Source organism: Dermacentor silvarum, chromosome 6 (genome assembly GCF_013339745.2).
Source record: "Dermacentor silvarum isolate Dsil-2018 chromosome 6, BIME_Dsil_1.4, whole genome shotgun sequence".
Taxonomy (NCBI): Eukaryota; Metazoa; Arthropoda; class Arachnida; order Ixodida; family Ixodidae; genus Dermacentor; species Dermacentor silvarum.
In genome coordinates, this window is record NC_051159.1 from 116,345,220 (window position 1) to 116,370,703 (window position 25,484).

The 25,484-nt window shown below is 48.1% G+C and overlaps 1 protein-coding gene across 8 annotated transcripts in view; it reads left to right on the forward strand.

The window, feature by feature from the left end:
- LOC119455896 (cAMP-regulated phosphoprotein 21) overlaps positions 1-25,484 on the forward strand; it is a 90,257-nt gene that overhangs the window by 54,737 nt on the left and 10,036 nt on the right. For 5 of the 8 annotated variants that reach the window (XM_037717419.2, XM_037717421.2, XM_037717424.2 and 2 more), the window contains 5 exons: positions 7,439-7,784; positions 10,663-10,813; positions 12,510-12,744; positions 23,875-24,048; positions 25,179-25,400. In XM_037717419.2, the coding sequence (XP_037573347.1) occupies positions 7,439-7,784; positions 10,663-10,813; positions 12,510-12,744; positions 23,875-24,048; positions 25,179-25,400 (1,128 nt within the window). The remainder of the gene's footprint in view (positions 1-7,438; positions 7,785-10,662; positions 10,814-12,509; positions 12,745-23,874; positions 24,049-25,178; positions 25,401-25,484) is intronic. The other 3 variants (XM_037717425.2, XM_049669402.1, XM_037717422.2) reach the window with 2 other exon arrangements.

Sequence of the window (25,484 nt, forward strand, 5' to 3'; positions counted from 1 at the left end):
TTAACTTGTTCTCGAGATTCCTTGGTAACCTCCAAGTTTCTGCCCCATATGTTAGCACCGGTAGAATGCAATGATTGTACACTTTTCTTTTCAACAACAGTGGTAAGCTCCCAGTTAGGATTTGATAATGCCTGCCGTATGCACTCCAACCCAATTTTATTCTTCTGTAAATTTCTTTCTCGTGATCAGGGTCCCCTGTGAGTAATTGACCTAGATAAACATACTCCAAACGGGGATAGCCGATATTCTAGTTGACATTAAGCGGAAGAAATGGAGCTGGGCAGGCCATGTAATGCGTAGGATGGATAACCGGTGGACCATTAGGGTTACAGAATGGATACCAAGAGAAGCGAGGTCGGCAGAAAACCAGATGGGATGATGAAGTCAGGAAATTTTCAGGCGCAAGTTCGAATACGCCAGCGCAAGACAGGGGTAATTGGAGATCGCAGGGAGAGGCCTTCATCCCGCAGTGGACATAAAATAGGCTAATGATGATGATGATTAAGTTCGCCTTGATATGTCACCAATCTGTAATTTTCCTGCATCTTACGTTGCGTTTGAATGTGGCGGTCACGTACCGTATTTACTCGAATCTAACGCGCACTTTTTTTCCGATAAAGCTGGTCCAAAAAACGCGTGCGCGTTAGAATTGAGTATGACCCTAAATCTGCGTTACCATATCTCCATCGGCATTTCAAAATGGCTGCCTCGTACGCGCTTTGAGCCTAGCTGCTGTAGCTTCCTCCATGTGCTGTAGTATGTGTGATTAGGCATTAATCGACCATCTGTCTTCCTATTTTCTGCATTTGCTCTATCAGCACGAAGTGCAGAGTTCATCGTGGTGCCGCATTTAAAAGGAAAGTGATCATATGAGTGGATACGGAGAGAAATCGGGCCGCGTCACGGGAGTTCGGAGAAACCGAAACCTGCGTGCGGGACTGGCGCAAACAGGAGATGATTTTCGCCAGCAAAGCATAGTGGAAGGGTTTCAGTGGCCCGAAGCAAGACGTATTCTGCAACGATCCACTTCGATACGAACGCCTCGGCCCTATCTTGGAAGCGATCTGCAACGGGGAGTCCGCGCGTGCTGTGTTTTTGCTGCTTATCGTTTGCATTGAAGCGAGAGGCGTGCTAGCGCGAAGGTCAATTCGCTCGCCATTTCTGCCGCACTTTGTCACTCTGCACAGCCGCGTGACGTAGCCGGTTGCTTGGCGGCTACGGATCCTGCCGAGATCCCGCTGTGCAGACAAGCCGGCACAGACAAGTCCGCTGTGCTGGCTTGTCTGTGCTGGTCGCTCCGCTGGCTTGGCCGCCGCTGCCGCTGTTGCTCACGCGTTCGTATTATTCGCTGCGGCGCGGCAACGCGTTCGTAACAGCCGACGTTTTTCATATTAAGAGCACTGTATTTTGGCCGGGGAATGTTACGAATTTGTGTCACACTGAAATTCGTACCAGCCGCGATCGTATCACCGGGGTTTTACTGTATATAGTCCGACGTAGCGTGAGCAGCGCGTGTGCTACCTCACATTGGCAAGAACAACATCTATAGTTCGGCGCACTGGCGCAGCCAACGTAACTGGACGTGGCCAACGCAGTCCGATGTGCCCGACGTCGAGATGGCTCTTGCTTCAGCTGCGCGTTTTTTGCGGCGACTGTGCCGACCCACAATGCATTGCGCGAAGAAGAAAGGTACCCCGCCACTTCTCTGACGGTCGCAGATAAACTGTCAAAGCGGCGCGCAGGTTTGGGTGGTTATAGTCCGACATTTCTGGCACACGGGCAAGCGTCGCTTGTGGCCGATCACGCTACGCCATTTGTGCTGCACCAGCCGAAATCCCGTCCCCTCGCCGTCGGCTGCTCTCTTCGAAGCATGCGTAGAACTATCCCAATATGCGTGCTGCTTTTGAACAGCTGTCTAGGTGGCGTCCAAACACATATCTCAGCGATGCTTTCGTTTGAGTAACAGCCACAAATCTCAAAGGCTATGCATTTTGGTATTACGAGTGCCAATAAATGTCACCTGGTGCCACTTCTCGACAGAACACCTTGTAGACCATGGGTTCTCAAAGTGGGTTCCGCGGAACCCTGGGGTTTCGCAGGCCCCAGGGGTTCCACAGGCCCCAGGGGTTCCGCAGGCCCCTGCTCGGGGTTCCGCGAGCCACTGATAACTTTTCCGTGGTCCCGCACTCACCAAGTGGCTAAAACGGCGAACAAAAGGTGCGCTCTATCCACACAACCTCCATTACCCATGCCCGAATGTCAAAAAGCACATCAGAGTGCGTAACGGCAACGCGCGAACTGTGCAATAAGTCTGCAACCAGTTTGTAGCCACCCAACCTCTGAAAACGGGCAGCCTAAGCTTTCGCACTTGAATCTCGGATGCCGTAACTTAGCACCATGCGCATTTTTCACGTTTGTAGACAGGGGAGGTGCTGATTGCGTGCGGACGGACATATACGTTGGCGGAATAATAAAAAAAAAAATTCGCGGAGTACTGCAAGAGCGCCGCAAAAGAGCAAAACCGGCGCTAGCGTCCAAAAACGAAGCGGCGCAGTCCGCATCGCTAGGGTCCTCAGCGGCAAATGTACGCGATACGTGACTGGCAACAACGCCGAAAGGCTTCGTGTCTAATTGTGCCCTCAAGGCCTTTATTCTTGCGTTAATCGCCACGCGTAACACCACGTTGGCGGTTAGCCGAGTGCCTTCACAAGTGCGTAGTCGCCATCTATGGTTGTGTCGATAGCCACCACAGTTTCGTCCACAGCGGTTGTGGCAAACAGTAGTTTCGTTTTGACTCGGTGCGCGCGTCGGCTACGTACCTTCGCCATCCATGATAGCATCGATAGCGACCGTGGTTTCATGCGCACTTGTTGCAGCAAATGGTAGTTTCGTTTTGACTTGGTGCGTGCGTCGGTCGCCTGCCTTCTGCACAGCAAGGTCGCCGTCCATGATCGCGTCGATAATGGCCACGGTTTCGTCCGCAGCGGTTGCGGCAAGCAGTAATTTCGCTTTGACTCAGTGCAAAGCTGTCGAAGATGAAGAGCACCGGCTACATCGCAATGCACGGACAATTTGTTGGCGACCAGCTCACTAGCGAAAAAATAATCGGGATGTGCGTGTGGTAGTGAAGAGCATCTCAGGTGAAGACCCGCGCCGCGGCCGCTCTGCGAAGGATATTGCGAGGCCTTTGCCGCTGCTAGCTCTCTAATCAGTCGTGAGATGAGAATTTCGACTTCCGCATTGCTCTTGTGCGAAATAGAAGCAAGGCTTGCTGATTGATTCAGTAAGTAAAAGCGTGTTGACGTAGTAAGCATTCACTTGTTTTCTTGATACCCTGGATAATTGGACATTTGGTTAATTAGAACATTTTAATTTGGGGGGCGGGGGGTTCCTTGGCGCTTCATGGAGCATAGCAGGGTTCCCTGGAACGAACATGCTTGAGAACCCCTGTTGTAGACAAAGAGCATAGCCTTCAAGATGTAATGTGAAACATGCAGCGCCGCGTCGGCATTTTTATCTTGAAGGTCTTGAGAGAGGGAGAGAACAGATCTGCAACAGAGGCGTTGGCCATGCTTGGCCAGGCGCAAACGAGTCTCTCTTCAGTCAGGCCTAAACAAAGGGTCGCAGATGGAAAGAGCAAGGCTGCGCTGCCCGTGCGGCGACACCAGCGTGGCCAATGTGCTCCCGCACACCAGCACTTTCTCCATCCACAAATGAGCGGAGTTCGAATTATTGGTAGTGGTGCGGATTTTAGTGTGAATTAGCGGGGTGTGTTACATATTGCTTTCAATACATTGTTGGATGGACTGCAGCGGCTACTTCAAGTTATCCAAAATTTTGAATTAACGAGTTGTGAATTCACATGCTTTTACTGTACAATATCTCTGGAATGACACAACCGAGCACCGCCATCTTGGTCTCGTCAGAAAGTGCAGTTGTCCTTCTTCAAATCTGCCACTTCAGCAATCTGTTCCATACAGAAACAAGCGCACGAAAAGCAAACGATTAAAGGTCGTTCCGAAGTCTCCGATTGGCCGCACCCGCCACGTGACTCCATTGCGGTTTGCTATTGGTCCGGAGCTCGCTCTGTAGGGTCGTCGTCTGCTCTTAGCATCTTGAGAGCTCTTGACGTCTCGACCACCATGATCACCACGAGTGTCGAAATTGGTGCGATGTGGACATCGCAGAAGTGCGGCCGACCCCTCCTTTACTGGATGTCTTAGACCCACGGCTAAGCATTCCAAGCATTGGCAACACCGACATAGTGATCAAGCACTTCGCACACAGAATCCTCAGACACACGGATAAGCCTTTCGAGCATCCGTGGTGCTGACTTAGCTTCCAAGTTTACTTCCAAGCATGTCACGCAAGCAATCCTTGGACCATTTAGAATGCCACATTTAGCTATGCTTACAATATTCAACAAACGTTTCACTGCATTCCGTAAGCTCTTCAGGCCTTGGCAATGTTCAAAGGAGGAAAAACGTGCAGAATACAATGTTCTCAAGATATGGTAGCTGGTGCAAACATTGGCTGCGAGAACGCAGGGTAAACCTCCACATAAGTGCTGGCTTGCAAGGCATGCATGTTTCAGCTGCATTGCTGCCCGTGTAACAGTACCGTTCTTATGTGCAGCTGGCTCCTCAGCCATTGTCTAGGTAAAAGAATTCAAAATGCTTCTGAAAGCCTTCATTTAGTCATTTAGCTACAAAAAACAAATATGTGCCATTGAATGCAACAGAGACATTATGTGAGTGATGCTAAGGGGTAAGCTTTCTTGCTGCTCTAGAGACAGCCGTCAACTAGGCAGTATGCAAATACAATTCTGGGACCCGCTGTTTTTTGTGGGATATTGTGCAACATTTGGTCTGCAACCTGGCCAGCGGAGAAGGATGTCTTGAAGAGCAAAAGGCAAGCAAAGCACTTCAGACTAAAGGCACAACACTCCAGAAGTACCCTGCATTTGTTAGGACATCAATGACTACAGCCCTGCTGCCCTTCAATAACTTAAAATCTAAGGACAACATTGAAAGCCATTTTCTCAAAACTGTTTTCCTTGCCTTCTGCTCAGCTTGTTCCACTGATTTCTTTGCGACTGCTAAGTCTATTTCAATTCCATCTTTTTTACTCTGTTCTTTGAATTGCAGTTCGGGGCGTGACTTTAGACAGTTTTAGAATAGCGTTTGTCGCCTTACGTACGTTAAAGGTAAGCACCTTCGCAGGGCATTACGATGCGTGCCCTTAAGACTTCAGTTTGGCGTACAGGAACGCAAATGTAAGGAAGACGTTATAAACGGGACGCCGTTTAGTGCCTCGTGCCAACGTATCCAAGCCAAGAAAATTCAGTAGCAACCATCCTTTTGTTGCTATGCGGACGCATCTCGTTAGTCCTACGGGCGCCAGAATCGTCGAACGATCTCGGAAATTGGACGCACTATGCACTCATAATTAATGTTTCAGGTGAGTTTAGAGAAAGTGAAAGCTCATTTCTATAGTCACTGGCGATCTACGCGAGTTAGAGCGCAGCCATCACAAGAATTCACACTGAAGCGGGAGTCGTGGATGCCGCTATGTTCAACAACACTATTTCTTAGCGTCTGTAAACATTACGTACATTAAACTCTCCAAATAACGGACGTTATAATTGGGCACGTGAACGACAGAAACCCAATAACGTTCAGAGCATGTGCAGTGATGACAACGCTATTTCTTTACGTACGTAATGCGTTTACGTTTGCTTGCCAACACTAAACTAAAAGTGTCTATTTTTGCTTCTCTAGTGCGACTTTTTATGAATGTTTCAACTAGTGCGCAGTCTAGATGCCTGTTGTACAGTCACCTCATAAGAAATGAGAACTTAAAAAAAATGATGTAAATAAATAAAAAATTACTCCATCTCCCACTAAAGGGAACCATGTGTGGATGCGAAGCAGCGGGGAGATGATTAGCTTGAGCGGGAGATGGTTTCGCGGCAGCGGCCCGAGCGCTCATCGCGTCGCTGCACTGCAGAGAGAATGAGGCGCGCGCGCTCCGTCATTTTCATACCGTGGAACTACCGTGGCGCCCCGAGCGGAGTATGCAGCTGTCGCACCACCTGTCGTGCGCACCGCTCCGGATTCCTAGAGGAGAGAAAGGGGGGGAGCGTAGGGGAGAGAGATAGAGGGGGAGGGGACGCACATGCACTGTGGGGGTGTGGGACGCCGCGGGAGGGACGGACAGAGCCGCCGGCAAGAAATGCTTCGCATTTAAAAAACTCTTAATGTCACGCCCTCAACCATTCATTTTGGAACGCACACTGCTTCGAACGAGTCTTCTGTCACATTTTGTAAGTCGTTCAGGCTTTGGAAAAGCCCAAGAGGGGTGAAAATTTTGTTAATAAAAAAGTTGTTTAGATATTTATTTATTTATTTATTTACATATACTGCAGCCCAATATAGAGCTATAGCAGGAGTGGGAGCATTATACATTGCTACATAATAAAAAAATATTACAAAATAAATATAACATTGAAATTTGAATGATACCATGACATAAGCATAACCACTACAGCTGCCAATTTTCATCCAAATCCATGAAGAAATAAGGAAGGTGCTTTCAAAAGTTTTAAAGCTTATGAAGGGTTAATGCTAACGCATTTCCATTGAAACTACCAATTCATCGACCATTAGATTTTTAATCTTTCATGCCTGATGTGTTAATCTAGTGCAGTGGGAAAAGAAAATTGCTGCCAGCAAAGCGTTTTTGCTGAGCTGCGCCTATATGAGAAAGGAGTTTTCTGGGAAGCTGGTGATATATGATAGTGCAGCATTCACATCAAAATGATGAAATGACTCCCACTTGTCTGTGGTACCCAACAGACAAAAGGAAAGCCCTCGTTTGCATATTTTAGGGGAAACACAATGACAAGTAAGACTCGTCATTTACATGGAAGGGATTAATGGAGCACAAACTGAGGGAGTCTTTAAATGAATTTTCCACTGCATTGGCACTCTAAAAAACAGTGGGACTGATTTTATCATTGCAATTTCTTTTTTTGACTCCCAGATTTTTTTGACATTTTCGTGGCATTGTCTTTGTCCAAAATATTGGTTGGAGACTAAATGTGTTTATATTCAACCCCCAGTGGCTGCGTTATTTTGCATAGCAGTCTGAGCGCAGATCGAGGCCTCGGAGAGTAGCCATAAGCCTGCCTCGTGTAAAGCATGCATCCAGTAAAAAATGTGAAAAAAAAAAGAGAAAAAGTGTCCAGGCTTTACTTGAGTAAACATGGGATTTGATTCGTTATTCGAATGGTTTCAAATATTTGCACACCCCTAGAAAAGGACCATATTATCATGGAGGCTCCTAGCAATGAGATGCTAGTCTTGGTACGTAGAGTGCAATTGCAATTCGGTTTGTGGCTTTGACTCTCACTGCTGTGTTCTCTTACCGCTCACAGTGGGCCTGGCAGCGGCTGGTCCCCAAGCAGGTGCTCTGGTTGCTGGCAGCCCAGTCGGGGGTGGATCGTACCCTGTGTGGGGCTACTACGCACCCCCCATGGCTACGGCCGGCCTGAGCAACGGTGCAGCTGAGGCAGGGCCTCCTTCCCACACAGCCTTTCTGGGGACCTTTGCGGCACCTCTGATGGGGCAAGGGGAGCCCTACCACCACCACCACCACCAACATGCGCCACCGCAGGCTGCTGCACCTCCTCACCACCAGCATCAGCAGCTGGTGCCCATGTACCTGGTAGCCACCAGCCCGCCTGCTGTCCCACCCCACCAGCAGCCGCCGCCACCTGCCAGGTACAGGGGCTTGGCAGCACAATGCAGCCAGTGATGGGTCGTCACCATTGTTTTTTTCTCTCTCCGGAAGAGTATATGCCTGCACTATTGACCCTTTTCGCAGAGCAGTTTGCTCTAGAGGAACGAGATGGTGCTTTCGGCAGCGCGCCATACGTTGCCTCAGCGAATGTGCACGAATACCAAACCATTATTGCTTCTGCCCTGCTACTGTGCGATCAGCTGTCGGAAATGCAACTGGGGGTTCGCTAATGCACTGTGCCCAATTTATGCTGCAAAATGTGTAACGATAAAGCAAAGACGTGTGCGGTAGTTAGCTGCAAAAATAGTGATTTGCAAATTAAGGAATGGAATCGACCTGTGTCGCCGTTGCTACATAAGGACTGCCTGTGTTGCCGGCCTTTCGTGATGCACGGCTTTCCTCGAGGATAAAAAAAGATAATTCATCCGCCAGCGCTATATAGCTAACCTCCAAAGAAAGGACTTCAACTCCGGAACGTCGGCACTTAAGAGTAAGTACCGCTCGTTACAAAAGGAAGTAGCACCACTGACTGGCACAGTAAGTTTCTTGCACAATATCTACACACATCCACCTCTACTCGCACGCAAACTTACGCCCACCCTATTGCCAACGTATCAATAATGAGTCAATGGGCGCACACTTGAATCAATGTGCCGATGTGCCGAAGCGTGAGTGACGGCGACTACACCGACAAGACATGAACGTTGGAAGCTTAAAGTTTCGCGACGGTTCACAGATTAGGCGAGGGACTATCGATAATATGTCTTTGCTACAAGCTACCACAAAGTACAGAACATAAACATTCCAAGCTTTGTGCGCCACAAGAACGAATCTATCGCAGCAGAGCACACCCGCGAGCGATTAGGCCGAAAATAAACGATGAGATGTGGCCGCACCGAGGAACCAAGGAACTTTACCGAGTCCGAAACATAACAAGCTGCTGCTTCCAAATGTTTGCCAAATAATTAACGAAGAGCACACTTGTCCCGATTTAATTCACAAGCGGAAAGTGGGGACAGCTTAGAATACATTTCTAGCCTGCTTTTAATAGAAGCACCGTATATGCTGCTCGCATCGTTTGGACAAGGCGTAATCACCTCTGAAAGCACTTACATGTCCTCAAAAGCTGTGGCCAAAGCTTCGTCTCGTCCACACAGTCACCGTCTACGATTTGCGTCGAAACGGAAGTGTTTGCTGCGCTGCACCGGTGCCACGCGCTTGCATTGTAAACACGGAGGCAACGGAGGCGGCTGAGGCAAGCAATGGATGCATCACCACGTGATCAAACATGGCAGTGCCCACGGGATGCTGGGAAAAGGATCAATAGCGCACTACTAGTGTGAAGACGGTTCAATCATGCTACTGGGCACCAGAAGTACAATTGAGCATCGATATAACACATCAGTACTTGCGGTGAAAGACCTCTGCAATTTGCGAATTTTAACAAGTCTAGGCGCCTCTGTTTGAGCTATATTTCTCAGGTTAAAGAACAGTCCAGGTAGATAGCATCTTTTCAGTGAGCGTTTTTGGTGAACAGAATCACACAAAAGCACAAGCACATGTTGAGATATGTTAAGATTGTGTTGAGAGGAAATGTTCCAAGTGGGTTATGCCTACTGCTAGCAGCTGCTGTCGCATGGCGGGATGCATACAGTTGTGTTGTCCCCGTCATTATCATCATCATCACCCATCATTTTGTTTGCATGTGATAGTGTAGTGAGATTTACCATAACGTCAGTTGTAGAAGTGTGTGAATACCGAATAGTAGATTTCGAATCGAATATCAAATCGAACCACTAAAGAAATGTCGAATATCGAATCGAAGATGAGAGAATTCTTCACTAAATTTAATGTTTACAAAAACATTTTGCGCAAGAAAATACGGAGGCTGCACATGCTCGGGAAGTCTCCTAGCATTGCATAACAAAAATCTAGCAAGCTGTCGGTAACATGGGTACATAGAAATCAAGACATACAGCATGGTCTACTCTTACCTCAACCACTTTTTATCGAAGTGGAGAAAGGCATTTGAAGTGAAAATAGGCTATTTCAGAAATACTTTGCCGCAAAAAGTACTTCAATGCGTTCAGCAGAAGCGGAGTTATTGGCAATCAAACACGGCCTTCGCTGTGCTCCCCCTTCCTTCTTCAATGCCTTGCACTGTGAAGGCTATGGTGGAGTGGGGACGTGGCCGCAACACTCCACCTTCTAAATGTCACCGTGGTGCACAGTTCAAATTTTATTGTGGATTTTAATGTAGATGCCACGACTTCCGATTTTGGTGCCTACGACGCTCTAAATGTAAGCCAAACGCAGTTGTCCTCAGCGAGCCGCAGTGCGCTTAGTTGGTTGACTCGTGGCGGCACCCCGCGGCAGCAGCAGTATCTAGGCTACGTAGCCGACCACAGCTACCAATAGCAGCCGTGTATGGGAATCCACTTTATTGTGAAATAAAGCGTCCAGAAAAGAGTGAGGATCATGGCTTCTGTTGAAAAAAGAGCGTTTGAGAGAATGGTGACTTCGCGCTCATGTTGCGAGCTCCACACACCGCAGATGACAGCAAAGCTTGGCTGAGATGTTCAGAGCAGCGCATGCTACCCGCACACTGATTTTTTGTTGTGCAACCACATGCAGCCAACTGGCGATGAACCAGATAAAAGGGAAGTTGGCTGCATTGTCTTTTGGCTTAATGTTGTGGGGTGTCTAACAAAATATTCAGCCCCTTTGTTCCACCTAAGCTAACATTGTTCATTTTTCTCAGCACTGGATTTCTGTGTGCTTGCACACTGCGTGCGCTGCTCTTTTTGTTGTGTAACCTGTAGTGAGCACTCGCTGAAGCATATCCCTGCGTGCACACAGCCTTCCTCTGCGGTACCTGCGGCCGCAGACGCCTCCATCCAGCACAGCGCAGGCACAACAGCAGCCCCTGGTGGGCTATGCCCTCTGCTCAGCTGGACCACCCGTTGTGCCACCCCAGCACCCACTGCCGCCCGTGGTCACCGCCTTCCAGGTAAATGTCAAAAGCGTGTTTATCAGCATCATAGGGGGGCACACTCGTTCACAAGTGGATAAATGCGCTCACTCCACACTCGTTTCGCAGGAGTGACAGAGGGAGTTAATGCTGGCGAGGTTGAGTGGGCGGGAGTATGAACAGGAGTGAGTGCCTGTTAACGCAAGTGTGGGTAAAAGACGGTGACGGAAAGTTTGAGCGGATGTGAGTATGTATGTGCGAATGTGTATTGGTGAGTGGGTGAAAGTATGAGCATCGGCGGTAAGTGTGAATGGAAGTGCCTACGAACAAGGTGCGAGTGTTGTTGAGTACGAGTGGCTGAGTAGGAGAGTATCGAAGATTGCCGAGTGCACATGAGTCTGAAAGTACCGTATGTACCATGATCCAATGTCCACCTTTTTTTCCGAGAAAATGCGTCCGAAAATTGCCCCCCCCCCCCCCCCCCCACATTACAATTGGACACGAAACCAAAACTGTGTTCACGGCGTTGACAACATACAGAGACAACATATAAAGCCGTCAGAGGCAGCATCATCGCAAGACGATGACAGAGCTCGTTTTGTTGAAGGTTGCTGTGGCTTCGTTTTGTGCTCAACGGCGATCTGGAGCGGTATTCGTGGGCAATCGCTTTCGGCTATACTATCACCCACGTGAGATTTCGCGCGATTCGGCACCGAATACGTCGACGTGTACGCCAGCATTTCTGGCGCTATGCTAAGCTCACTGTCTGCGTGTAGTGCCAGGATTGCTGTTGGCTGCATACTTTGAAAAGTGTGGGGCAGAGTCACTTAAGTCTTACAAAGTGACGGTAGCATCTCTAAAGTGATCGCTCGAGAATACTACCCCTGTGTGTTTGGTATTGGTGGCTAATAAGGTGCAAATGGCAACATTGATGTGCCACTTTCATAATGAAACCTCATTAAGAAAAATCTCCTCCCCCGAAGGTAAAATTTGCACTGTCTTGTTTCTTCTGATTGGGAACATGAGGGGCACGCTGCATTTCTCTTTTATAAATCGGGGCCTTGTTACATTTGTTTTGTTTTGTTTTATTAGCTTTTGTTTCATTAACTTTAAACCCACGAAAATTACGTGCTTGTTAGATTCGGGTAAATACGGTATGTAGCCTTAAAAAATATTGGCGAGTGAGTGCGAGTCGGTATCTAGTTATCCTACCGACCTATGAACAGCATCAAGGGGTGTGGAATAAGTCTTGAGTTGAAAGAGAAGCACAGCAGTTGGCTTGATGAGGTCAGGTCGCCTAAAAGTGACTATGAAGAGAAACATTATTTGAATTAGCCTTCTGGAAAAAATAAAATAATTTTTTTCGTGGGCAATCGCTTTCGGAGATACCATCACCCACGTGAGATTTCGCGCGACTCGGCACCGAATACGTCGACGTGTAATTAGGGCACTCTTATCTTGAGGAGCCTTGATAAGCCGAAAATGATCCAAAAGCGAAAGACTGCTGGTGAAGCTACCTTGAAGTTCCCGCACCAGCATCGTCTTATATAATTGGGAAAATGGCTGTTCATTATTTGAAAAAGTATTCAGTATTCTATTTGCATCTGGCATTATTCGATTCTTAGTTGATTTGGTCTCAAGTATTACCATTCGTACACCTTTACATGGTTTCCTCATCATTTGCATGCCTGAGCAATGGAGCAAACATCGGCACTTTGTACATGTGCAAACGCAGTCACTGGTGCCGTGCGTGGCTCGGCCTGCTGTGGCGAGCAATGCAGCGGGAGCTAGCCGTGCCTCCCTGGTTGGGCCAGCCTCATTTGCCGTGGGCTTACCGACCTGTGGCATGGCCAAAAGTGGAACACCCTTCCTCGGCATGGCAGCACCCACGCACCCTTCAGCAATGACGCCGTATGGGGATCCTTCAATGGGAGAACGAGTGGCATCCGGTGGAGATGCCTCGTCTATGGGTGAGGATTTGCTCCCTGCTTTTGTTACAATATCTACTCAAACACAATGCAGCAAAGGACGGCAGTGTTAAGTGATGTACAGAGCTCAGGAACACTCGAGCGCGTGGCCGAAGCATAACTGAAGGCGCATGCACGTACACGCCGTTGGCCAGTCATCACTAAAGACAGGCGTGCACATCCGGCTTGTCCGCAGGGTGCGAATATTTTTGCCTCACTGTGATAGTTTTGCTTCTGTTTTATTTTATATGAAAGAAAATAAAAGAAAGCAGAAGCAAAACTTCTGCAGTGGGGCAAGCATCCTTGCACAGTATGGCCAAACTATGTGTGTGCCTGTATAGGGGGATGACTGGTCAACTGTGCGCACTGTACTGTCAGCTATGCGTTTAGCGTATCTGTCTGTCTGAGCTCTTTACAACATTCTCTCTTGATAGTCGGTGGCAGTGGTTTTTACGGCCTATCAGCCGAGCTTACTGTCTTGGTGATAACCCACCCTGCACTTAACTACCATAAAGTACCAAGCAAGCAGCCCCCCTCTCCTCCTATTTTAATCAAGGGATAATATGGAAAATGTTGGAGAGGGGACCTTTCTTTAGGATTGCCCGCAAAATTCCACATGGTGGCCAGAATATTTCCACCCAGAAAAAAAAAAAATGCAGTGTACTGTAATTGAAGAGCTTTATGTGAGGGCACTCAAACTTGTCAAGATTTCTCAGAATGTTAAAAAAAAAAATAACCCCACTAGATAGCCTTTTCACGAAGTTACAGCTCCAACAAGAGCTGGCCATACAGCTCGCCAGACTTGGAAGTGTTGATCACGTTGGAGGTGCCACAACATTCATGCAAGTGTGCTACAGTCTCTGCTGCAACAGCGGCTACAACGTAATGGCAGCCCTTCGACGCAAAGTTCAGGGCATCCTGCCGTGATGTCTTTTATAGATATCCTTTCAGCATCTTTTCTTTGCACATCTAATCATGGATCCTCTTTCTTTTGATGTTGAACGGGTGAGATGTTGCATGCATGTTTTTCTAGCCTTCCAGTGCCATTCCGCAACTTACATACATACATACATACATACATACATACATACATACATACATACATACATACATACATACATACAGTCGAACCCACTTATAACGATACCATTTTTAACAATATATCGGTTATAACAATGAGAAGCTGCTGCACAGTCAACATTTGTATGTTTTCTGTAGTAAAATAACTCGCTTACTGCAATGCCCCCATGCCGCATTATCGGTTATAACGATGAAATCTGGCTACTGGGTGTCCGTTCCGATAGGAAATGGAATGCGAACTCCTTGAAAAAAAAAAAAAGAGAAAAGAAAAATTTGAGCTGTTGCACGCCGCCATGTGATTTTCCATCCAGCTCTGCATCGCCAGCCTCGCGCGCCCCTCTCCTGTCGCTCTTCCACCCCTCGGAACACGAATAGCCTACGCCCATAGCTCTATGCTGCGCCACTATCCGAAACAAGAATGGACCGCGCCAACTGCGCTGATAAAGCTGGCGAAGCGCTGCAGATGTGCGAAGCAATAGGGCCAAAACAGCGTTAGCGTCCACCGAAATGAAGTGACAGAGTTCGCATCGCCATAGTCATCATTGAAAATAGTACTGGAATGACAGCAACGCCGGACCTCTTCATGCCTATTCGTGCCTTTAAAGCTTTTAATCTAGCGTTTACCGCCGTGCATAGCACCGTGTCGGCTGCGTGCCTTCATGACTGAGTAGTCGCCATCTATGATCGCGTTGATAGCGGCCGCGATTTTGTCCACAGCAGTTGCAGCAAACAATAGTTTTGTTTTGACTCAGTGCGTGCGTCGGCTGGGCGCTTTCAGAATTGCAAGGTCGCAGTCTGTGATCGAGTCGACACCAGCTGCCGGCGGCCGCGGTTGCGGCTAACAATAGTTTCGTTTTTACTCAGTGCGCACCAAAGCTGTCGAGGATGAAGAGCACCGTCTGCAGCGCGATAGGTGGCAACCTGGCAAAAAAATCGGGTTGTGTGCGCGGAGTGAAAAGCGGGTCTCAGACGAAGACATGCACAGCGGCTGTACTGTGAAAGAAGTCGCGGAGCCTTCGCCGCCTGTGAGTGCTTATCAGTCATGTGATGATGAAAATTGCAGCTTCCGCACTGCCTTTGTGCAAAATAGAAACAGGATTCTGCTGATTCATTCAGTAAATAAAAGCGTGTTGACGTAGAAAGCATTTGTTTGTTTTCTTCATACCCATGATAATTCGACATTCGGTCAATTCGGAGATTGTTTTCGGTCCCGTGAAATCCGAATTAACGAGCTTTTACTATAGCAGTGCCATTCTTGAACGCCGACAGCCACGACTTGTTACCCGCGATCAGAGCGCGCAGGAAGCAGAGTTAAACGAGTCAACATTATCAGCAGCCAGATGGAGGAAGGTGAGGGGGAAGGGCACTGGCCTCCTCGCCATTGTAGTTTTCTTACAACAGCTCTGCCATCCCCCCCCCCCCCCCCCCTGTTTTGATTTTTTTCATGCAACCTGGTTGTAACAATGAAATTTTCATGGCACTTAAATATTGTTATAAGTGGGTTCGACTGTATATATATACAACTAATCCAGGATATACAGTATCAAACTCAAAGGGGATTGCAAGATGGTTCGGCATATCGATGATTCCAAATGTGAAATATGCCTATCTGAAGGTTATCTGTCAAAACGCATGCCAATTGGTAATCTTAAAGGGACACTAAAGGAAATTATTAGGTTGACTTAATTCGATAGCTTATCTGTCTAGAAGTCCATCGTTTCCTGGGCGCCATTGTTCCTTAGAAAACTGTCACTGAATGTCCTGCTGCCACTCCTCAATTTGAATTGCCCGCACCAGAACTGAGGCCATGATGTAATCTCCACATCACCACCTCAGCCACTCTCTGTGAATCAGCCACTCCTTGCACCAGCAGCGTTCCTCGAACCGCCCGCCTCCTGCCTCTGTTTCCCTGCTAGTGGGCAGTGCCAACCTCCTGGTGTTCTGATGTCACACCGTGCGTCACACGAGTGAGGTACCATACTCCACGACAGGTGGCACCGCTCCGATTTTCCATTTTCAGCATTTTCTCGCTTACAAAAGCACTGTTCTGTGCACGCTGTATGAGCGTGGTGAATTTGGTCTCTTGTGTGGACAGCTTGCAAGGTAGGCGTCATCTGTGAGTGTGTACATCCAGGTATCGAGCCGGCTGCTACTTGTGTGCTTACCATAGCCATTTTCATGTGCCTTGATTCTATGATGTGAAATGGTCTGGCTTGTACAGTCGCTGACCGATAAATCGGACACCGATAATCCGGACATGCTTGGTAATTCGAACAGCTTCGCGGCACTGCCAATGGCCCCCGTAGACTTACTGTGCAAAGACGACCAATATTTCAGACAGCCGCCAGTTCTACATTCAATTAGCTGGACTCTGTTCGTGACTGTAGCGTACGGGAATTCTGCTGCCATTATCTCATCTGGCAACCTCAATGAGACATGAAGTATGGCCTCAGAGATTACGCGTAATACTGTAATCCCTGAGGCCTTGTCTCGGACGTAGCACTACGCCTCAGATTAAATTACAAATGCTGATCTTGGAGGCTTTGCCTGAATTGTGAGGTCGCATCAGTATCGCGATCATCACATCCTATTTCGGCATCCCAGCGTATGGCCCACTCTCGCCATTCTGTTGTTTAGTTGGCGTTCCAACAGCGCTCTGCTGGCTCCAAGAAGTATTTCTCGTGAAGTTATCAACAGGCCGCATCAAATGGCACCAACGGTTCCCTCGCAGTCCGACTCCGAATGAGTCTTGAGTCGCAGTCCGAATGACCCCGACTCCGCAACTGAAAAGCCTGAACTGGTGCCTACCACAATGAGCTCAAATGCGGACATCGTTGATGACCTGCTAGGCTGCGGTGTGCCGATTCCTGCTGCCATTAAATTTGAAGACTTTGCAGACGTCGACAGCGTGGTGTTGTGTGCCGAACTGAACGATGATGAAATAATTGAGCAAGTTCTCGCACCGAACAGCGGCTCTAACTCGATGATAATGTGCCGTGCGGATCTGACTCGAGTCTTTGCAGTCCTTGCATCAGTGTACAGCGACAACAGAAAACCGGCAGAAATATAGGCATACTTGGTTGCACGAAAGTGGAAGTGTGTGCAGCAACGAATTGAGCACTTCTTCCTTGCACAGGGGCATTAAAACATAAATAAAATTATATTTTTTGGGCACATTCGTTTTTTTCGGACATTCGATAGTTCGGACTATTTATGTTTCCCGTGAAGTCCGAATTATCGGTCGTTGACTGTATTGCTTTGCATTGCATTGCATCAGAAGTGTTGTGTCTGTGATCTGGCATGTCAGTTTGTCTGGCTCTGCGATATTGATGCATGTTTGCATGCCTGCTATCCCGTGCTCAATTATCACCAGAACACAATGCATGGCAAGTATGGTGCATGTCCCAGTGTTGAGTTAACCAGTAATTGCCAAATTGTTATCACATTATCGAGTATCCTATGGCATACAGCTCTATACAGTTGAGCCCACTGATAATGAACATCACTGTCATGTGGGCTACGTTCGCTATACCCGAGCATCCATAATTATGTGCACTAGCTAAAAATAGAATACAAAAATAATGACAAAAGTTATTACGGGGCCACTAAAGAGAGGCCCAAAATCAGCTTGGACTGATAATATATTCACTCAAAACTTGTGGGTTCTCACACGTGCTCTTGGGACAAAGGAACGACAACACAGTAGTGCAAACAATCAAAAAGGCATTTATTGCATCTTTCATACGCTAATACACGCTAGGACTACGCTTCGGATGAAACAAAGGTTGTCTCGAACCGAGCAAAACTGTCAAAATTATCGTCCGATGCCCCAAAAGCCCCACGTTGGGCGCCAGATGTGGGGTCTCGCATGTGCTCTTGGGACAAAGGAACGACAACACAGTAGTGCAAGAAATCAAAAGGGCATTTATTGCACCTTTCATATGCTAATTCACGCTAGCCGAATTACTACGCATAGAACATTCACATGGGGGCGTGACAAATCAAGGAAGTCCTACTCACCGCGACCGGATAGCGAGCGAATATGTTCGCCTGCATGCTAGACACCAACACATTATTGTTCACGTGTACGGTCACGCAAACGGTGGCAATGTGAACGATCCATGTTCGTCCATACCGGTGCCCTGCTCCTAGCCTCGCGAGACGGTCTCACAAGCATGCAACGTCCGTATCGCTCATCGACCCCACTTGCAAGAGCTTCGCCTTCGACCTTTAGCTCCCAAGTAACCCCGCCGTTAGGTGGCGTTAGCAGCGCACACTTGCGCCATCTCTTGCAATGCGCCGCAACCACACCGACCTTCGCCGCCGTAAAGCTATTCGGCGAAGCCGGATTACAGGAGACGGGAGCCATGCGGGGAAAACAACATCAGGGGACGCATGAGAGTCGTGCATCCCCACAAACTCTATTTTCCAGAACTGTGAGGTGTAGGTTGATTATTAGAACTGAAAATGAACGTCAAAGTTCAATTTTTTTTTTAATGTTCGTGACGAAACCCCAGCATTGATGCATCACTGTGATGTTACGCATTTTAAAATATTTTTTTCATATTTTGGTCATTAGTCGGCCACAATGCCCCACTGAGGTGAGTCTAACGGAGCTAACTTTTGCTAGCTTTGTTCACGAATATGGGTTGATAGCGTATCTTGGGGTAACATTCAGATTCACACTTGCACAAATACCGCACATAATGCCCAAGAAAGTTTATGGAAAATGGCGTTGCAGTGAAATGAAAGACATGAGTTCAGATACCACCTGCAGCATGCTGTTCTTCTTTTTTGCCCTCTTTGCTTTACTTTATAATTTCTACAGTTCAATTAAAAAACAAGTAATTTACCTATTGCTTTCCTTGGTTTCATCGTCTGTTGGTTTCTCATGATCAAGCTTATTGGGACATTTTCATTGCGAGATGCACCGATGCACAAGACTAAGACCACGGACTTTACATACAAGAATCTCCTTTTACAAAAACGTGCTACACCTGCTTTGTCTCCTTTTTTTGCTCTAAAAAATAGTTTCCCTCAGATTGCACGGACATGAAGACCGAGTGCCACAATGGTTTAGCAGCAGTGAATGAGCTGTAGTCTTACCTCGCCACAAACGACCAGTATAAGCAGGTGTGAAGGCGAAGGAGTAAGCTCATGGCATTATAGGTCGGCAGAATGAGCACTTACTCACTGGTGCTCATTCACTCTTGTACCCTCATCCAGTCATGCTTACCGGTATCAACATACATCAATATTCACACCTACTCACCCTCACTGGCATTTACTCTCATTCATAACTCGAGTGCAATCTGCACTTATGTCCACTCATCCGCTGGCGCTCAGTTACTTTGGTACTCATGTCCATTTTCACACACATGTCCACTCACATGTCCACTCACATCTATTTGCACTTATTGGCACCCGTCCTCTTTGTCATTCACTCATACTAGCACTCGCAACTGTGAAATGAGATTGAGTATGAGTATGCCGATCCATGCATGGCACAAACGCACATGTGCAGTACGTACCTGCCGAGTCTCCCGGATTTGGACCATTTCTTTCGGTTGTATGGTTGACAGGAAAATCTCCCGGAAATTGCTGTTGTGTCCCGTTCCCGCGTGCAGTGCATTGTCAGGCCACATTGGCAAAAAAAAAATCCAACGCAATCTAATTCATCATCACATCCATCATTTGCATCATACTCCAGGCCGCACGGCTTGCAGTATGATGTATTTTAAATAAATAAAAATAAAATAAATAATCCAGTTGGAAGTTCATCTTGTAAAACATTGTTAATAAAGTAGTAGGGAAACCCTATACAGTGTAGACCGCTTATAACTTAAGTCGTCGGAGTCGCGAATATCCGCACATAAGCGGTACCGCACTATAACCAAAGCAACAATTTTCAAGGCCTGCACATATGCAAAACATGTGCACCGAGCCGCCACGCGTATGTGAGAGTCGAGGAATATGGCTAGAACGTTTGCATTCAATGTACAGTCGAATCTTGTTAATTCGAACCAAATCACGCGGCGGCGCCTCCGACCGGCATTGCTCTGGCACTGCCATAGAGTAAAAGCTTAGCAGAGACCCCCGCAATGTCGCGTGCAAAAAAAAAAAAAAAAGAAGCGGCGGAAATTTCATTCTCTCAAATGGCAAGGTCGCCGATTCTGCGTTGCGCCGGAACATGCGTGTACGTGCCAACGTCTCAGCCACGCTACTGTAGCCACGCATAGAAAATGGCAGTGAACCCTTCTTTCTCCTTTATGCTTCCTCTACTTTATAGTCACGTGTGGACCTTGCATGCTGCAGCTACGAAGCAGAGGGAAGCAGCGGCGCTGTCCCAGGCCGGCCAGCGAAACTGCCCACGCCGGCAAACGCCCGCTTCCCGATAAAGGCAAAAAACGAAACTTTGGGGAGCTGGCGCCGGGCCGTCTGGAGCGGCGGCAGCGTCTGCACGGCGGCGCGCGCGCACGGTGACAGTCGAAAGTGACGAAGCTACGAGGGAGGGCGAGGGGGGAGCCATCGAAGCGGCGGAGTTGCCGAGGCGAAATCCGCTTCCCTGCCGCCCTCCTCCCTCACATTCCACGGTCTCCGCGTGCGCCCTTCGCCGTGCCGTGCCGGCGCCGCCCCCTCCCTGAAGTTTCGTTTACTGACGTTATCGTGACGTTATCGTTGGCTGGCGTTGGCAGTTTCGTGGCCCTCGCTCGCTATGCGCGCCGTGATGTTTCACGACTCGCACTCAAGATTCTGGTTTCAGCCTCACTGGCTGTTCGTTCACACCACGTGCCCTTCTCCTCCTCTTCGTCTCTCTTTCTTCCTCGAGCACTCCTTGGGGCGCCCGTTTGAGGGGAGCGTTCGCCGTCTCCGCTGACTTCCGTACTCCCAGGCAGCCAGCTGCACTGTAACCGGTATTTCGTTTCCCGCAACTGCACTATAAGTGATACGTGTATACATGGAGTGCTATGGGCAAATTAACGAGAGTCTGAAAAGACCGCACTATATCCGGTCCTGCACTATAAGCGGTTACGTTATAAGTGGTCTATACTGTACATGCGCTATTTCATTAACTGCAGAGCTGCTCCTTACGCTGACGGGGTTGTTGGGTGCCCTAGTGGTGCTAGTCTCATTAGGCTAGCCAGCGAAAGCCTGCCTTCCACAACTAGCAACACTAGACTCTACATCGTTCTCCTCGGCGTCAGCCGTTCTGGCATTGCGTAGGCCTACGGTCAGTCATGGGTTTTAAAGCAAAGAGCGCTGGCGCAAAAAGTATCTTCCAGTATTTTGAATGTAGTGCTCAGCCGAAGTGACGCTGGGTGATTTGTTGATACCACAGAGCAATGCAGAGTGCGAGCAGCAATTTAACATAGTGACAAATACGAGGACGCAGTGCGGCTCGTCCAAGGCGCTGGGAAACGTCAACCTCGCAAAATGTGAAAGAAATGGAATTTCTTATAATCAATCGTTATCTGAAGAATTCTCAGAACCCGCCGTGGTCCCTTAGTGGCTTTGGCATTGCGCTGCTAAGCATGAGTTCGCGGGATCAAATCTCGGCCGTGGCGGCCGCATTTAATTGGGGGCGAAATGCGAAAACGGCAGTGTACCGTCCATTGGGTGCACGTTAAAGAACCCCAGGTGGTCGAAATTAAGCCGGTGTTCCCCACTATGGCGTGCCTCATAATCAGATGGTGGTTGTGGGACGTAAGACCCGAGAATTTAAATTTTAAATTATTTTTGAAGGCAATATTAGCAACAACAAAATGCTTGCAAAAGTGAGACCTTGATGTTCATATGGTCATTTGTATATGTGTAAATAATCTTGTAATGAAGTTCGGCTGGGAGTACTTGAAAACATCGACATTGAGGGGCGGGGGGGTTGTTGTGTAACCGACTGACCCCCCCCCCTCTCTGTCGGAAGATCTCCCGGATTTAGTTTCTCCAAACTTGGCAGGTATGGCAGTAATATGGTGGTACATTGAGAAGGGATTAACGGAGGGGTTATCTCGAGCTTCTGTCCAAATAACCTTCTTGTGTCCTCCTTGAGAGCATTATCAGCAACGCACACACTGCAGCCATAAACGGGAGGCCAAGTTATCCCTCACAGGCACGGCTATCCCTTGTGCCTCACCAGCAACCATCCTCTCCCATGGGTGACAAGGTTCATGCCACCTCAGTGCTTGAGCAAGGCAAAGGTTGAGGTTGCACGTAATAAAGAGAAGCGTATGAGGGGATTTGCTGGTGCACGTGTGCATGTTGTTTTGAGGTGCGTTTTCTACTACAATGTTGATATGTCACGGACTTTGTGCTTTGATTTCCCTTGTACTTTGGCTGAGGTCATTTTGAACTTCGTGCTTCATTAAAGGGGCCCTGAACCACACTTGGTCTTGGTGAAATAACATAGTCAGCGGGTAGCTTATGCTGCTGTGAACATCTCAGCCGAGTTTTGCTGTCGAACGCGATGCGTGGAACTCGCAAGCGGAGCACAAAGTCACCTTTCTCTCAAATGCTCTCTTTTCAAACAGAAGCCATGTTCCTCACTCTCTTTTGGACGCTTTATTTTGTAAGAATGCGGATTCCCATACGCCGCTGCTATTGGTAGCTGCGGTCCGCTATATAACATAGATGCCTATGGCCGCCGCGGGATGCCGCCACGAGTCCACAGGCTAAGTGCACTGCAGCTCACTGAGGACAGCCGCGTTTGGCTTACGTTTAGCGCGTCGTAGGTACCAAAATCAGAAGTCGTGGCGTCTGCTTTAACATCCAAAATGAAATTTCAACTGTGTGCCATGGTGACATTTAGTAGGCGGAGCGTTGTGGGCACGCCTCACTCTGCCGTAGCTTTCGCAGTGCAAGGCATTAAAGGCGGAATGGGAGCACAGTGGAGGCCGTGTTTTATTTCGTATAACTCCACTTCTACTGAACGCATTGAAGCACTTTTTGCGGCAAAGTATTTCTGAAATTGCCTATTTTCACTTCAAATGCATTTCTCCACTTCAATAAAGAGTGGTTCAGGGCCCCTTTAAGCGTTCATTTAAGTTTCATTCTAAAATGTGACCTGAAGTGAGGAAATGAGAAAAATGGTTTTGAAATATCATTTGTAAATTCTTTTCTGGAATGCTTGTTTTTGGGGACTCTACTGAGAGCACATTTTGGACCTCCTTGAATCCGGCACTCTTCCAGAGCGGTAGCTTGGCATAGCTTCGGCTTACAGCGACACTTACTGAAACTGGCTTATGGACCAGCATTTGTCATTTCCAACTGTTATTTCTTTTACTGTTGTTAAAGATGGCCCAACAGTGAGGTGTTGAATACCTCGGTAAGCATCCAGCATCACTTGTTTTGTGTGCATCTGGAAGCTTCTCAAGCAGTGTGATCTTTGACTTGAACTTGGCGAATGTTGTCATTATGTGGTGGAATTGTATCAGTGCAAATATTGTGCATTACACTGTTGTCTGGTCCCATCCAAATGTTGTACATCCTTCTTTGACTTCATCAAACAGCAATAGAGGGACATCAGAAATGACTATACAAGATTTTATTACCTCCTTACTTGGGTAGTGCCTTCCTGCACATTGATCACTTAAGCAGAATATCAGTGGATGCGTGATTCCCCTCCTAAGCACCAAGTTTGTGCATTTTGACTCATGGCAGTGGTGACTGAACGCGCCAGTGGTTGCGAAATGTAAAATCAGCTGTTTTCCTAGGTTGATGCAGGCATTTCCAAAATGAACTAAGTTAATTCAGAGCCCTCCACTGAGGCAACTTGCAGTGGTTGCGAAATGTAAAATCAGCTGTATTCCAAGGTTGCTGCAGGTGTTTCCAAAATGAACTAAGTTAATTTAGAGCCCTCCACTGAGGCATTCTTCACACCCCAACTGCGGTTTCAGGAACACGAAATCAGTCATTTGGCTTGCACATCCTTGTTTGAAGCTGTCAAGGTCTTGTCATTAGTATGAGACAATGTGCTGTCTCCGTCCCTGTGCTGTTCGGTGCGCGGTGCCTGCAGTGTGAGGCAATGCTTGCAATAGCCAAGCTATCGTTGTCGTTTAGGGAGCATGGGGATGTCTGGAGGAGAGGATGGACAGCAGCAGCATCACCAACAGCGCCATCGTGGGGGAGCTGGCCGCAACGGGTCGCGAACTCCAGCTGCTGTGAGTCAGCCCGCCTCCACTGTGGCTGCCATGGCGGCCCTGTACCGTTCACGGGGCCTCTCTCTGCTGCCAGGTGAGCAGAGAGGGGGGTTGGCTCTTCGGGTGGGTGGGCATAGTGCAACGCGCTGGATTTGGGGTGCGCAGCTAAACTGCATCTCGGTGAAAAGTCTCTTTCAAGGTCACCTTGTAGCAGATGTCGAACAACAAATTTGAGGTGGCTGAGCTGTTCAGGGGACACTTAAGTTGCCAGCGTCTCTCAGATCCATTCTCTCCTTTATTGGCCAGGAAAAGTGATTGGCCTTTCAATATGCTTGCCAGTGCTTTTCCGTGCTGTGGTATCGTTTGAAGTAATGGCGGGAGTGTTCAGTGTTTTACACGTCCATTGACTATGTCTGTTATAGAAGGCTGGATCCTTACAATCACTTGTGTGAAGGGGATGTGCTCTTTATTTGATGCTTTTATATTCTTACATGTCCTGACCTAATGCTACCAGCTTCCATTGGATCATTGTTGATGTTGTCCATGCAGCTCCTAATGCAGGACACATTTTCAGCACAGCTTTGTGCTGTAGTGAACAGGTGCATTGTAGTGCTAAATGCGTTGACTTAACACACTCAACATTGTTTTACAATTGTGAATACCCATGGTGGTGCTCTTGTTAGGTGTACCAGGGATGTACAGCCACAGCACTAGCATCTGGATGTACATGCTTCTAATACTGTATATGAATCAGACTGGTACTTCCGGGGTATTGGCATGGCGAGTGTTTGTATAGGGATTGCATTTCATAAAATATATTTTTATGGGTATCGCTTCCAGTATTACTGCCATTGGCTAAAGCAGTGGGAAGGAAATCGCCAGGCAATGGGTGTGCTGCCAGTCTCTGCCTCATATTTTGCCTTTTGCCCCAATGGTGATCAGTGTGCAAGAATGCGCACCGATTGGCAGGAGGAGTCCAAAGGTTTTAGCAGCTTGTGTACTACAAATAGCACCTGTTGCCTCTCACTAGGATCCTACTTCCAAAGGTGCAGGGCAGTTATGTCACGGGGAAAACAGTTTTCGGTGTACTGAGAAGAAATTGGGTTCCAAGTTAACTTAGCTCCTAAATGGTAGATATTGGGAGAAAGAATAGCATGTGCCAGAGATGTGAGCACTGAGTCTTCCCGTCATACCCCCCACTCCCACCACCCCACTTCGCCACAGACGTGCGGCTGCTTGGCCACCCGCTGCAGCAACATCACGAGGGGCCACCACCAGCCATGCTGAGGGGAGCACTGCGGATTGTGTCACAACCCCCACCTGCCCCAGCCACCCTGGGGCCTCGTCCACCCCGAAGCGCTCGCAGACAGCCGCGAGCACCACCCCGTGCCCCCTCCAACCCGCCCAGCTCGGCCCCTATGCCCACAACGTCTAGCACAACTCCTGGTATGTGAGGCCTTTCAGAAACACTGGGCTGTATGTAGAGCACAAGGTAGAAGTAATAAGAAAGACATTTTGTTGGTGTGCCAT